At 32.9% G+C, this 16,191-nt stretch overlaps 2 protein-coding genes across 2 annotated transcripts in view; one reads left to right on the top strand and one right to left on the bottom strand.

Annotated features, from left to right (window-relative positions):
• The window catches only part of Vav (Vav guanine nucleotide exchange factor), a 34,642-nt gene extending 31,414 nt beyond the window's left edge, over positions 1-3,228 (top strand). Inside the window, exons 14-16 of the mRNA XM_068772188.1 lie at positions 40-189; positions 1,089-1,257; positions 2,280-3,228. Of these exons, the coding sequence (XP_068628289.1) occupies positions 40-189; positions 1,089-1,257; positions 2,280-2,354 (394 nt within the window). The 3' untranslated portion in view covers positions 2,355-3,228. The remainder of the gene's footprint in view (positions 1-39; positions 190-1,088; positions 1,258-2,279) is intronic.
• A 3,894-nt stretch (positions 3,229-7,122) lies between these two features.
• Srx (Sulfiredoxin) lies at positions 7,123-11,213 on the bottom strand. Its single transcript, XM_068772841.1, has 3 exons — positions 11,104-11,213; positions 9,598-9,728; positions 7,123-7,542 (listed from the first exon to the last, which is right to left on the bottom strand). The coding sequence occupies exons 1-3, from the start codon at positions 11,153-11,155 to the stop codon at positions 7,333-7,335; spliced, it is 393 nt and encodes a 130-aa protein (XP_068628942.1). The 5' UTR covers positions 11,156-11,213; the 3' UTR covers positions 7,123-7,332.
• Positions 11,214-16,191: the final 4,978 nt, after the last annotated feature.

Consider the following 16,191-nt stretch of genomic DNA (forward strand, 5'->3'; position numbering starts at 1 on the left):
TAGATACCTCTAGTAACACGTTACTACCCGCGTCCCCAGGACGGACAATACGGTGAAACACATGCGCGTGTGCCGCAAGCCTATCGACCAGGTGCCGCACTACTACCTCTCCGAGTCGCGCTTCTTCCGCAGCGTCGTCGAGCTCGTCTCCTACTACGAGGTCACCAGTCTCTCCGAGAACTTCGTCGGGTAAGTGAAGCTTACACATGACTAATCTAAATAAGGCTAACAAATTGGTGGATTAAAAAAAATCCGATAGTAAATTTAGTGAGTGTGTAACATGTTACAAAATAAAGGTACTAGGTTAATTTAGTCGTTAAGGGCACCTGATATACGAGGAGTAATATTTCTACAATGTATTAAGAATTTTCTTGCTATTTATGAGCTAATATGGAATGCCATATAAAAAATACTGAAAAATGAAAAATACTGAGCTACAGTATTTTTAGTATCTACTAACCAAACTTCACAAAATCGTTTTGTGTTTACTGGCTAAAGAGTTTGTCTACGAATATGAGCTCCATAGTGAAATCAGGAGGTCTTGCGCATATGGAAACTATTTTTAAATAGTTATTATCACGCCTATGAAACATAAACACATTTTATATTAAATAATACGTATATAAAATGTTATAAATAAAGACAACAAATTTTATTGATAGTAGTTTATTATAAATACATTTAAAAAACTTTTAAATTAAACCGTTTTTTGATACCCATATTGTGGTGGTTGTGGAAAAATATGTTCCCAGTCCGCCATATTGGAACGGCGTCCATCTTGAATTTTAAATTTTGACATAATCATCGTATTTTACTAGTGTAGCCCTTTCATTTGATACCCATATTGAGGGGGTTAAGGAAAAATACGTAATCCGCCATTTTGTATCGGCGGTCATCTTAGATTTATAATGTTATTGATTTTATTATATTGTATTGTCATCTAAATTAAATGTGTGTACCAAATTTCAGATCAATCTGACAACGGGAAGGTGCTTAAATTTCAATTGACCCAAATAAATTCCGTACGGGTCGAACTAAATAAAACCGTTTAATAATGCACAGGAATGCATATTAAAAATATTTTTCAGTTTGAATTCTAACCTGCGCTGGCCGTTCCGGCGCGTCGTGGCGACAGTAATCCACGACTTCCGGCCGTTGGAGGGTTCCCAGCTGGCGCTGCGGCCCGGCGCCAAGGTGCTCGTGCTGAGCAAAGAGGGCGACAGCCGTGGGTGGTGGAAGGGCAGGACGCTTGACAAGGTTACCATGTTGCACAATACTATTACTTTTTATTCATAACAATGAAAATTAATAATACAATTAGTATACTGCTTTATTAAAGATTGCCAACAAACATAACAATGTCACATACGAAGCAATCAAAAAAAAATACAGGACTAATTTACATTTTGGACTATTATTCAACAAAACAGTCTTAGGTTAAGAAAAAAAATTTTTGAAAATAAAAATTAGATAAACATTAAATCTATTTACATACTAAGATCTAATTTTAAAATATCGATTTCATTACTATTGTTTAATTAATTATTTTAAAAATTGGATAATTTTTTAAACAAAAAAGAGGGATCGAGGTCCAAACTATTTATTATCTCTTTAATATTATTATTGTCAACATGATGTCTACTGACGATCACTACAAGGCATAGGCCTCCTCCAACGTTCGACATTTTAATTCTATGCCGTCCGGCGACACCACAGTGGTGTCGCGCGCAAAATAGTATCGCCGAGTTTGTTTTGTTGCTGTTGAGTTCTGTTGGTGTTTTGTTTAGGTAACAATAAGTTACACACGTCAAAAAGTTTTTGTGTTTTTATAAGTGCTTGTGCCATATTTACATATTGCCATATTTACAGTTGTGAAATATTTACAAGGCGAATTCGACGTTGCATCTTGGAGACTGTTTTGCTTCATACCATACGATATAAAAATACTGAATACCAAAGAGAATGGAAATAAACAAATATACATACCAAACAAATTTTGTATTTATTGACGTATATCTTCGAAATTTCATGAAAGTAAGGGAACAGGGTTGATAACGCATGAGAACTAGTGATGAGTTGATTAAAACTTTACAATTCATAATTTCCCGATAATGTCAAAAATGGCCGGCGACAAGCCAAGTAATCCGAATTAGCGCTGCCGGAGCCAAGCGAATAAATTTTTACGAAACGTGCGGACGGCAAATGTTGATACAGAAATTATAAAATTATAAATTACTTATTTGCAGTATTTGCAATATTATAAAATGACTTATTTGCAGGATGACAACCGTTCCGGTTACTTCCCAAAGGAGTGTGTCCGCGAGGAGCCTGAATGCATCGGCGCATTAGACTGATGCCAGCTCTGCCTCGCCGAGCGCGAGATGCACTTCGCCCCACAGCCCATGGACGGCGACCTCGTGTGAGCTTCCCGCCTCACAGGTGCAGGCAGCACAAGTTGCACAGACGGATGGTTACACATGGCCGGGTATCACTTGGTCTAGATTAGCCAACTGTGCGTTCACATGTAGACACACCTGTATCAGGTCAAAGGTACATTGATCTCAAAAGAGGTGTTACTTTAATTTCGTCTATCAAATTTAATGTCAAAATTTAAAACTTTTAAAAATATTTAGTGGTAAATAAAAATATTTACTGTTGTACGCATATTCAGATATTTCACAGCGTGCCATAAACGTGCGTTCAGAACGCCATTTTAAACTATTGTCTTTGTCCATGAACATTTAAAAAAACATTGACCAGAGACCAAATTTTTGTCTATATTTTAAAGAGTACCCGTAACTGTATTTCCTCTGACTATAATCTATGACAATGCAATTTTTAACCTGTGGTAATTGCTCTCGATGATAAAACTATTGAAAAAAATACTTTAAGGATTAACCGCAACTTTGACTTGCGACCTTTAGTCATACAAGAGTATATGAATGTTGATATTTTAGAAGCAGAGTAGATTTAGTAAGTTATTTTTATTATATTCTCTAAGGAGCGACTCTATTTTAATGCATGGATATATTTGTCTGTGTTCACTATTGTGAACGAAAATCTTATAAAAGAATATAATCTATGGTGAACAACCAGTGATCACAATAGGTGGAAGGATTCTTGGTACTTGAACCGTGAAGACAACATGAATAAGCCTATTTAATTTGATTTCATCGACTATTTCCTTAAATTATATTGATGAAAATGTCAATGTTCAATTTCATTTTAATATCGATTTTTAATATAACGTAATCTTTACGTGAACAAGGAAAAAACAAATAATAAATCCATAAATCGATCCACCTACTATGTTCACTGTTATAAAAATAAATGCTAAGTAAAATCTCAATTTATTTATGTGTAGAAATTTTATTGCTCTCGTACAAAATGTGACATCGATGTTATTAGATAGACAAAAGATTTGTATTATAACGAAAAAAATTAAAATTAATTCACGATCATGAAACTAGATACGAAAATAATCAAATATACATTCGAATATATTTATGAAGTCAATATATTGGTAAGCGTTGTGTGTAGGTGTATAAGTTGTAATTATCACTAAAATTGTAATTTAAGTGTTTCGTCTCCAATGCTCTATAAACTGCGAATGGCTCTATGTCCTAGCGCGTTTGCTCTCTTCTCTTCAAATTATAAAAAAATCATTGCACTATGGACATGTTCGATGGTGCCTAAAAATGCTTTAAAACTAGAATAGAGTAGCGATGATATTTTTCAAGGTGCATTACTATTTTACCGGGAATAACAGTTTCTTACCTTGAAATAATATTATTTCGTTAATATTGTGGTTAGAAATAGATATCGTAAATCTATTTTAATAATGTAAATATGACATATACCACCGTATAATGTAGATGAAATAACAGAAACATACAGGAGTTGGACTATGAACTATCATCATTGTATACATTTTATATTTCTAGCTATATTACTCAAGTAGTATGGCTAAACTATGGAACTTCTCATAGAGCTACAGCCTAGGTCATGTACCACTGTGGAAAGAGTATATACCTTGTATTCAATGCAACACAGTCATATTATCTTAAATTAATATCCACGGTGGTTTCTACTCAAACAACTTAATAAAATTTTCTTTTATTGCTTGAATGTTTTTATCATCATCAGAAACTCTTATGCATAACTATTTGATTTATAAAAGTAATTTTTACTAAAGATGAAAGAAAGCTGCAACATGTCTTGACCTTGTTAAACTCTTGTAAAACAAGAAGACTGCAAAACTTAAGTAACTTTTTAATTATTGTATAATTTGACTTACTGCTTTTGGCCTTTCGACGGTATTGAATTTATTATTTTTTGCATTGACATTTACGGTCACGGGATATTAATTACAAACTTAACTTAAAATAAAAGTAAAAAATATTTAAAAAGGATTACATATGACGGCACTTACAGATTGCCGTGAATTTTTCCAAAATTTACTGACATATACAGTTACTTTACAGAAGCAATTCTATTACATTCTCGTATGTTCCAAAGCCACTATTAAATGGAACATATAATGTCATTACTTCAACTAAAACATGACGCAATAAACTTTGCAATTAGCTCCGTTTATAATTTATTAAATGTAATTGACTAACAATGTTATATTTTAGATGAAAGTAGTCGCAGGCGGGTAAAAATTTACCTACCTTGTATTTAAGCTCAATAAAATGTTATACATCCAATGGCTTCCAAACCGAATAGTCAAAAACTCGTTACTTTTTATTTAATTTTTTAACTATAGTGAGATTTACGTGCCAAAACACAATTATTGTGTGGAAGGTAGTTTTGTGGAAGATTCTTTTATGCAAAGTTTATTCTTTTTTTTAAATAAATATATTGTGTAATTAAATCAGATCTCTACATGCAATCACTTTACTATTAAATCAGAGTTATACTTTAGCTGCCATAACAGACATTGAAGTTTTTCTTGCATATTTATATAGAAAAGTTATTTAAAAAAAATCATATATTGATATATAAAATCCTTCTTTCGGTGAGTTACTTTACAGAAAATTATTTTTTTTATAGAAAATGCGTCCACAATTTTGTATTGTTTTACATAAATATTGGCCACATGGTTGTTCCTTTTTTGAATATGCAATAACTTTAGTATTTTTACCATTAAAAAACGGCCATATTATGTAGTTAGCCAGTTTAGGCAACATAAAGATTAGATTGCTTTATTTGTACTGTTTTAGACAATTTTTAATATTTTTACCAGAGTACTGCATTCCATGGAGTATTAATCAGCTAATTCTTAGTTAAAGCATTTTGAAAGATCTATTTTTTTCGTATTCTACTTTTAAATCGAATTTGTGGTGTTTACGGTAGTGTATGTTTCCGGTGACTGCATTTAATACATTTATAATATATTTACTAACCACAAATGGTTTTATTTAGATGAAATTATGATGAAAAACCACTAAAGGATATGGTTGTAATATACACACATGCCATGACAGATGTCCTTCCGTATATAAATAGATGTATACAGAATATTTATAAAGGAATTGTGAAAAATAAATGTATTTATTCAAATTTAATAATATTTAGGAGGTGGACCTAAAGAATTTCATTGTTCAAAACAAAAGGTATCAAGTTAATTAACGGTTTTGTTTTTACTACAAATGGACTAATATTGTCTATGATATTTGACATGAATTATATGTCATTTGAAACAGATTACATATTTTAAAAACAAGTGATGTTAAATTTGCGGCCACTTCCAGATTTGGCATAATACATTGTAAATAAACAATTAATATTATAATTAAATAAATTCAACAATTAAACATTTAATTGTTTTATGTAATGATAGTGTTTTAGTAGGATAGACAAACACTTCGATTTCCCGAGTTGTGAGGTGTATAGTTCCCAGTAGATTTATATATTTCAAATTAAATATATATGTATCGAATGAATCCGCAAACAGCGACTTTGTTCATGTTAATATGAAAGTATAATATATAAGAGAAAATGCATAGAGAAACTATGGTTGTTGTAACATATAAATATATATTTTTTCAGTTGGGCAAAACATTACGAACACATTGGTTTGTCAAAAGAAATCTAGAATAAGGTTATGTAGAGGGAAATAACCATTCGAAAGAGCTTCGTAGTTTCTGCAAAAGGGAATATTTTATTATAAAGACAAAAATATATCTAGAAACATTTGTTTGCTGAAAAGATTTAAATATAATTTATGGGAGACTTCCTAATGATTTAAAATTTTGCCGGTTTTTTTGGTAACTAATAATTTTTATTTATTTCAAATCAACTTGCACAAAGTTATTCCAAATAAAATTAAATGTGTACATGATATTTTATTTTATCATCAAATTGAGAATTTATAACATGTATACATTTTAAATGTTTCTTTTGCTTTTTATTAGGGCGTGAGAAGTAAATAATTTTTCTATTGTAATGCAATCATGCACGTTCGCTTTTTTTAATTTTAGTGAAATTTTTTCGCACAAGGCATTGGGTGCCAGATCAGCTTGTGTTCATTTAATTTTGATGGCGACCATCAGGCGAATGCAATGTATAAATGTATTTTTGTATTATTTATGTTAAATGTTTGTAAATATACAAAATTCGGCATATCTCATTGTTCTCTAGTTAGATAAGACGACTCCAAAATAAATACAATGTCGGAGAAATGATTTTTTGTTTTATTTTCCTTTGTATATACAATATATGACATAAAAAATATTAATAAAATTTACTTAAGTCTATTTTCACATTTATTTTTTTCATGTTTGATAATGCCGTGGTATCTACGTTTCAGCTATTAAAAATCTATATAAAAACTTGTTTGGCGATGTCTTTCTTTAATAATATTAAACGAGTGCTATTTGTCTCATATTGCATTACACTATAAACACTTCAATGCTAATTTAATGCGCAATAAAATTAACATAAATAACAATTAATTAACCTATGTAAACAAAATAACGAATTTAAATACAATTTTTAAAATAAAAATGTCGTAAAACTATACAAAATGCATAAATAAATGACAAGCATGTCTTACAATAAAGATAATTAAGTAACTAGGCGACCAAAAACTGTCTAATATTATTGTAATAATTGTAAAAATTTAGTACTTTTCTTAAAATAGTCAACTGTCAGATTAATTTTGATAAAATGTCAGCCATTTTGACATTTAAACTTGACAAGTAACACAGACGAAAATAAAAAAATTACGCATTTTACTTATAGAACAATCATTTAACAAACATAATATATTTGAGTAATCGTAGTAAAACGGTGAAAAGCTAAATTGAAAAAAACTTTGGATGACCATCATTTGAGTTCAGGTGTACTGCTGCCTAGATATGTACGTAGATCGGAAACAGTGGATTTGATCAATTTGGCGGGAATAGTGGGTCTGTTGAGCCTCTTGTACGCAGCGAAGCGATGGCAACCGCCGAAACTGTAATAATAATTTCCACCCTCGGAGCCCTTGATCCACAGAATATCTATTGGAGGCACATTACCGACCTCTTCTTCTTTCTAAAAAAAAATTATCACATTTAAATAAATCGTTGATTAACTACCTTTTATTTTTTATATAATGCTTTTCTTGACCAATGAACGTATGATCAGCCGCCGACTATAGTCGACCGCCGTAATATGAACGCGCACGGCCCAGCGTTGACTTTATTCGTTAAACAAGAAATTTTAAGCTATCTCTGCAATTACAGTTTATTATAATAACATTAGGTGAATGTAATGCGTATGTTTATCAGCTTGTAATGTAAAAAACTCATTACAAGTATGTTAAGGAGCAAGACGCGCTCAATGTCGCGGCAGATAAGAGCCGGCTGGGGGAATGCACCAGCGGCCGCCGACTACAGTCGACGCTTGTATCGAAGTGGTTAATGATGATGATGATGTAATAAATAATGAATAAAGTATTGCTATAAAGCTAGTAAATGACTTAAAACAATAACTTAATGAATGTTCTTTTTTTATTATTATGACTTTTTCTTCTTATATCATTGGCTTTACACCTATGCCAGTTATTCGCCAAATTATTACCAGACCGAATTGAATAATAAACACTATTTTAGTATATCTTTTATAATAGTATAGACATATAAAAAAGTTTGCGCACAAATATTTGTACCGATTGAGGAAATTTTAAAAAAATAAGCGCCGGAATTTTATTTCGAAAACAACTTAATATGCAAATGTTATGCATTCATTTATATTTCGGCGGTGTTTTGTACGGTTACGACCTACAGTTCACATTGCCAACTTTTTTATATTATAAAGTCAATTTACTCAATCTAAATGCACTACGTTTAGTATTCTTGTCTGTCAAGTCATCATGTCGGCCGATACTGAACGATCCCCACGATAATCAGTCTCGCACTGCCCGCATCCAGCGACCTGCCGCGACCTGAACTATGCTGCCGGGTCCACCTAGTGGGACGACCTTCCCACGATGCGTCTACAGGGTCGTGGTCGCCACTCGAAAACCTTTTAGTCCCAAGGGCTATCGATCGCACGAGCGATTTGCCCCGTCCAATGCTGTGCAATGATGACCTTGGTTTTCTTGCAGATATCCTAATTTCTGATTCGATCTCGCAGTGAAACTCCGAACATAGCCTTCTCCTTAACTTCTCTTCTCTTCACTTCAACTCTTTAAGCGACCTCTTGCCCTATGAGGCCTATCGTAAACCATGTCGTATCCGTATGTCAACATTGGCGACACACATTAGTCAAATACCTTCGTTTTAAGAAATTGCGTTATTTTGGGCGAGAAGAAGTTTAGAAACTTCTCGAATGCTGCCCATCTGAGCTGGATCTCTTTCATGAAGTTGAACTTACAAAACTTCTAGCGTAGCACCTCAGACAACTACATGAGGAAGCGCTACATGAACATTTGACATCAACTTCGTCTTGTACATATTTATTTTAAGGACTACGTAAACACATCTCTAAACTCGGAATACTATATAGCAAAAATAATTATTATTTACTATCTGTCTCTACTATCTTTTACTACCTGAAGTTATTGACCCGTCGTAATCCAATGCATATATAAATAAATGTAAATACATTTCATAGTGACTGCTTTATACAGTTTGATTGGAAATAGATACAGAAGTTTTAAATTTTTGCTAATAAATGTGTTATACATTCACTTCTTTTTTTCTTCATATATTACTATTCTTAGTTATATATATATATATAATATATATATATATATAACTAAGAATATATATAATATATATATATAATATATATAAACAATTTGTCTCGACTATATTTTTCAAATAAACAATAATGCGTTGTTCGGAAAACAGAGAAATGACATTTAATTATTATTTAAATTAGCGATTCCTTTTAAAACTTTATTCTGCGCAAGTATCAACTGCTTTACCGACCAGCAACCGCTTTGAACTCCATTATAACACCATTATTAACAACGCTATCAAATGTCAAGGTTAAACAGCCACTGCTTTACCGACATTAAATAAGTACTACACAATACAAAATAGAATTATTAAAGAAACTAGTTTATTTAAACATATTAAAGGAAAACAAAAGTACACTTACTTGTATTGTGTCCATAAGCGACTTCACCTTGGATTCGTCCAGTTCCGGTATGAAAGGCCGTGTTATTACGGACATTGGCACGTCATGCACTTCCTCCTTGTATGCGCTGTGTATGCTCGTCATTCTGACAGCTGTAAGGAAGTTAAACTAATACAAAATCCTATAATTTTTTTTACTGTCTTTTATTGCACTCAAGTTCATTAATATTATTAAATTCCCCCGCTTTACGTGGAGATATCCGGTCGGGTCTGAAGATTTTAGAGGAGAGACCACGAACCGGCAAGCGTAGCGTACGACATCCAACTACAATGTGAACAGAAGATCTTATCGAGGTCGTTTGAAGACACTTGATTCAGGCCGCTTCCAATCAAAAACCTATTGAAAATCTATATGGTGGGCCATCCAGCAATAGACGTCCTATGCCTAAAATGATGATGTTGAAGATTCCTTATATGATGTACCTTGATTGGACCAGTTGGTGTCTTTTCGACATTCGCATTGTGACGTCATATCAAGAACATGTATTTATTCAGTATTTTCCAATATTCAACAGAAATCAATTAAATACTATTAAATTTAACTACATTCTTATATTAACGACAACGTACTAAGCAAATAAAATCACAAAAAATGCAGTTATTTTTTTTATAAAAAAAGTGCAACTATTTACATTTATTAATAAAAGTAATATATTGTTACTTGCAACTTTTTAATAAGAATACGTTATTTGGTTTACTCACCGCATTTGGAATTCTAACATTAATAATAGGAATAATGATTATTAATTTTAATATCAAATATAACGGTTTCAAATTTTATTATTGAAAGTACTGAAACAAATGACTACATTGATGGTTTTACGACCTCTATAAAAACATTTCAGTCGCAGAATAAATACGTAAGTAAAGTAAGTACGCAGCTTAAAAACACGCTAAATTGTATGATAAACAGAAAAAATTAACACAGCAAAACCATAGTCCAAACCGTACAAATTATAGATGTTGATTTGTTATCCTCTTAGAAATGCTTCCACAGGTTGTTATTACTTACTTTAAATTAGTTATATATATTTTTTGTATTTTTTTGATCAATATTTATATCTAAATCATTAAATTGATAAAGATTTAGTAACTAAAGCACCAATTAACAAATTACATCCATGCAAAAAATATTTTAACCTTAATTTCTCATTTTCATAATACTATATTAAAATTATACGTTTGATGTAATTTTCTAGGAAATGCTTCACCTATTCTAATTACCGACGATGACTGGTCTAAAGCTATATTATTAATTAAAACTTCTATTAAAACATAAAAAAAATAAAAATTATTTCCAATGTGAATATTTTTTTAAAATTATTGTCAAATATCAACTTAAACTATAATAATGAAAAAAAAAACTTTTTATAATTGTATATTATGACGCAATAGTGTGCACTGAACACAATATCAGTTTTTAACAATTTATAGGTTATTTACTGACATTATTTAAAAGTTAACTTACAATTATTTGCTGAATTTACGATGCTTGATACGCCAGTGAGGGATCTCAACATTACAAACGCGATCAAGTACAACTTCGGTCTAGTGACAGGAACACACTGACGCGTCCGAGTTGATTTCATTATTTCTGTCATAGTGAATGCTTACTCACCGAGTAGAAGGTCGTTGCGTTGATAAAAACATACACAAACAATTTTTTTTATCGAAAAGGTATCACTAATTTTCTTTAAAATTGTACACAACAAAATTCAGAAACAAAATAAGATTGGAAAACGTATTTGTTAAATACAATTTATACATAAGAATTTGCTGAACATCCCTCTCACTCTTATTCTTTTTCTGTGTCAGTTTTCTCACATCATTGGTGTAAACCAGGAGGCATTTGGAAAGTGGACTCTCTTACGATTAAAATAAAAATATATATGTTAACATAGGGAGGCGTAAGGATTTTAGAAAGACTTAGGTTGGGCATGACACATAAAGGGTTGAAAAATGCTGGTGTAAACACAAACATACTCGAAAAATATTTTACCGAATTTAAAAATAGAACTTAAAATGAAATAAAGACAATAATTCGTTCTACGCTATTATTGCCGGCCCGTGGTCTCCACCTTCAAGCACCAGCGATCATCTACTTTGTACGCTGCGTGGCCTGTCTGCTCTCACTTAAACTTGCAGATTTCCTCTCTTGGCTAAGTCAATTACTCATCTTCGTCTCCATTCTCCCCCTAAGGAATTTGTGAGATATTCTAAGCATAGACCTGACAGCAAGAAGTAAGAGATGATTACAAAATATAGGAAATAAGTAAATGTGATGAGAAAATTGTAATTATAATAAAAGGATAAAAATTGTAATATTTTGGAAATGGAATGAATGAATGAAACGCAATGGTTGAAAGTATGATAAGAACGCCAAAGGAGTGAAAGACTTTATGGCTGATGAAAGTAAAAAAAGGACAAAAGATACTGTGAAGGAAAGAGGATAACTGTAAATAAAGAAATAAATGAAATAATTAATTTACTCAAAAATGTACAGTGCCTGACCTCACAATTTGATAGCGGGAACAGGAAGCTCCCAAAAACGAGTACCATAAAAAAGGTATTGTTCTCTTTACGGTTCGTTGAGAGACTATGATCCTGCCAGTGAAGCCCAGATCACGTTTCAGCGCCATAAGTCTTTGTTGGTAACACACATTAATCGTAGACTTTCTCAAGACATATTGGACGAGAAGAAATCCTCGTATGAACTTGTGCTATTCATCCAAAAACTTAAAAATGCCTGATACCTAACAAAAGAACGTTGAACGGATTCAATCCACCGCGAGTGAACTTCCTAACAGGTTCCAGCTGGCTCCAAATACAAAAACGAACTGCAGAAGCGATTTCAAGTAATTTTAGATTTTGTATTTTTAGTTATACACATGTTAAAAACTTAGCATTTTAACTGGTTTATTAATCATAAAATGTTAGTTAAATTAAAAAGGTAAACCTAAAATATAATACCAGATCCACGAACATTATTAGCGAGGTCCATTTCTACACAATAATGTAGTAGACAAAGGGAAGAGATTTTTTAATCTTCCAGTTAGATCATTATGAACGTGGGTTATTTTAGCTCAGAGGACTGACACTCGATCATAGTTCGCTGGTTGAATCTCAGGATCTATTTCTTATTATTTCTAATTTATGCATTAATTGTATAGGATTACCACTGCTCACAAATAAGTTTCCAGAAGATGGGCAGCAGCATCCTCCGCGTACCATAATACCTTGTGATCTCCAACCCCTCTTCCGCGCGTGACGATTACGGTATATCCCCCCATTGATATCTTGGGGAAGCCCTATGCCCTGCAGAGTCAGAGTCAAAATTTTATGTTTTAACAACATTTATTTCTGTTTTAATTTCACAGCACCATGTGTAAATGCAACCCAAATAAGACTCACAACAAAGAACTGTTAAACCGAAAATAATGTATTACATTGACAATATCGTTGCCAAAGGGAGAGAGAGAGAAATAGAGGATCAAAGTGCGACCCTTGAAGCACTCCTGACCTCGTTATAAATATTTTAAATTCATACCCGTTTATTGCTACGGATACTTCACAATTATTATGTGATAGGACATGTAGCTTTTTTAGTAAGATTTTGTGTTTAACGTCGACAAAGAATTTTTGTGATCAAAAAGTTGTATAATTATGTTGGTAATAATAGCCAGTCGAGCCATTATACGAATGTGTCTGGTGTGATAATATTAAATTAATACTAAACTCATGTAGAGTGATGCACAAGTAGAGATCCCCTCTCCAATTAAGCGAACTAAAAGCTACTAAGGTGTCTAAATCCAATGGAATGTGTATATAACGGCATCAAAAAATAAACACACTGTCCGTCTAGACACATTCTCGATATTAAAATTATTATTCGTTTAATAATCTTACGATTAATATCACTATAGGTTTATTTACCTCAAACGAAATGTCAAAAGTAGTCTTTTTTTTTATTCTCATAAACTTGTAAGCGTCGATGCTACTACAGACGGTATTCTAAATTTAAAAAATATTCTTCAATTTATCGACAGTATTATTTTTTTTATTTTCTTAAACGTTTTTTAGCGGTCTGGCTTTAAATGATTTTTAGCTTTACGTTTCAGTTTAGTTTAGCTTTATGTTTCAGTTGAATAACTCCCTTACCCGGTAAAACTCACTCTCTGCTTTCTGAGCTCACTCTGTGTTTGGTACTAATCGGTGTAACATAACTCCTGAAGATGCCCCGTGGAGGGGTGAAACACGTGTTGAGTGATTTAACGGCGGCAGTTTTGTAGTTCGCATTGTTTGTCGTATGCGCATTTGTCAGCGGGCTGGCGAGCGGTGCACTTAGTTGCACGACTACCACTGCATGTGCGGAAGTGGCTAAATATTGGTCCTTTTCTCGCTTAGCGTTTTAAGAGAGTTGGAATATCCGACTGAACAGTATTCCACAGTAATGTGTTTAAAGTCGTGATATGATTTAGAGCTATGCTCAGAACTGTGTTGCGTGTTAGGATGACGAGATCCGCAAAATGTCTATATACCAACAGAGCTGGAATAAATGTTCATCTGAAGTGCCTGTGTACGGGGCTCGCTCGCTCATGCCACTGACGGTTTTTAGGGCCGAAAGTTTCTCGAATTGTGACCAGGAGCCAGTAGACGCGGCGTGGGTAGGCTACCCACTAGGTAGACCGACGTCATCATGTCTCGGGAAGTCGAAGGTCTGTTCACCATGACCATCTTTGATGGGGCCTATGCAGTGGGCGTCTATCAGTTGACATAATGACGCGATGTCTCTTTTTTTCTAAGGTTTTTCATATTTTTTTTTTAAGTTAATGATTAGTCCCATGATTACAGATAAAATATACGATTAAGAAAAACGATAAAAAACCTAAGGTATACTTTAATTACCTGCAGCAAATCCGATTCGATCTCACTAGAATATTTCTTCTTTAGATTTTCAGAACTTTTCTTGTCTCATGTTATTAAAAAACTCTTAACGGCCTTCAACATTATACCCTTTATTTGAACTTCTTGATAGAACACAATAACCGATTAGAAACGTGTGACAGATAAGTTAAAAAAAAAGTGTTTTATTATTTATCTATGTTGTTTTGCATCTTTTATCATAATCAATTCGATATCATTGGACAATTGAAAAAAATAGGTATTACGTAAATAAATAGCGATTGATTTGTAGCAAGCGATCGTTCAGAAAATATGCAATATCTCAGCTGGAGGTAGATACGAAGACAACATATCGCAGAAAACAAATTTTGCGCATAACAAAGATAAAAAAAATTATACGCTCTGTATTCAAAACCCGCACCTTTTTTCAATGATATTGCCGTTTCGCTACTGTATTTTTATAGCTTGATTATTTATTTTTGTAAATACGGTATAAACCAAAATTCAACTTAGTATCAATTTTCAAAGGGTGATTTGTCTGTTAAAAGCTTTTTAGATGTTACATTTATTTCCAATCACCCTGTGTAAATTAGTAAGATTCTGCCAGAATGCGTCACGCAAAAAACTCCTGGCAGTACATATTCTGCCGGGACAGAGAACAAAAAATAATGTTAATCCGTATTTTAAAAATTTGCTATATTATTATCACGAAAGCAAGAAACGTCAATATAGCTGTCACCCACAAAATGTTTAGATAAGGTTCAAGAAGATGATATAACTAATATCCATTAGAACGACTATTCTAATTATAGTTTTGTAACGACTGCGGAGGTTTCATACTACAGCTGGCTTGCAAGAAAATTTACAATGTCATTAATTTCAAACTTTCCAATATCAAAATTATTACATACTAGAACACCGTTTACGACTATAAAAGCCTATACTGGGGACATTCTCAAATGTGGAAGAAGTGAAAACCACGAAAACTCATATTGAGAACAGCAGGGAAGTGCTGCTGTGGGCAGATTCGCTAGTTTCGTTGCCTGAACTCTAGAACATTAAAATGCGTATTTTTATCGAATCTGCGTTTCCCTATCTCCAACCTACGGTAGTGACATTATCATTACGTTATTTTTTTTTTTCTGAAACCATTGATTCTTGCATAGGGTGTACCGTACATTCATTGACAGCAAATAAGCTAAACATTCAACCTCCAAAAGTTATAACACCTATAAACAATCATCCTGTATATCTCAAAAATCAGATGGCACGCAGTTTGTCGATAGGGTTATCCTGTCAACGCGGTATCCTATTGTGACTTGGTTCCTCGAAATGCATCATCCATTGCCGCTGCGTTTTTGAAGGCACTTGCCTTAGTATGTCGAACAAAACTGTGTTTCAGAGGAGGTTGACTTCTCTTATAGTGTTTTGTAAGATAGAATGCCTTGCTGGAGTTTCTTCTGCCACTTCTCCCAGCACTAACACTTTTTAAAGTGGTAGTAATGTTAGCTGACCAAGTTAGAAAAGTTCGAAAAGGCCCCTAGAGGAATTCACTCCATAGAGCATCCGCCTGAGCGATGTAAGAGAACATCGGAAGAAATTGCAGTATATCGCGGCCCGAGCCTTAAGGAACTCAAACTTTGTTATCCTACAG

The sequence above is a fragment of the Battus philenor genome, unplaced genomic scaffold (assembly GCF_028537555.1).
Source record: "Battus philenor isolate CCGP_79_NKW_IND1 unplaced genomic scaffold, ilBatPhil1.0.hap1 SCAF_5, whole genome shotgun sequence".
Classification (NCBI taxonomy): domain Eukaryota; kingdom Metazoa; phylum Arthropoda; class Insecta; order Lepidoptera; family Papilionidae; genus Battus; species Battus philenor.

Excerpts from the sequence above, each read along its gene's own strand:
- Srx (XM_068772841.1), bottom strand. The coding sequence starts at position 11,155 with ATGTTGAGATCCCTCACTGGCGTATCAAGCATCGTAAATTCAGCAAAT. Across the intron at positions 9,729-11,103 it reads CGTAAATTCAGCAAATAATT|CTGTCAGAATGACGAGCATA; the intron begins GTAAGTTAACTT and ends ACTTCCTTACAG. Across the intron at positions 7,543-9,597 it reads CGCTTATGGACACAATACAA|AAAGAAGAAGAGGTCGGTAA; the intron begins GTAAGTGTACTT and ends ATTTTTTTTTAG.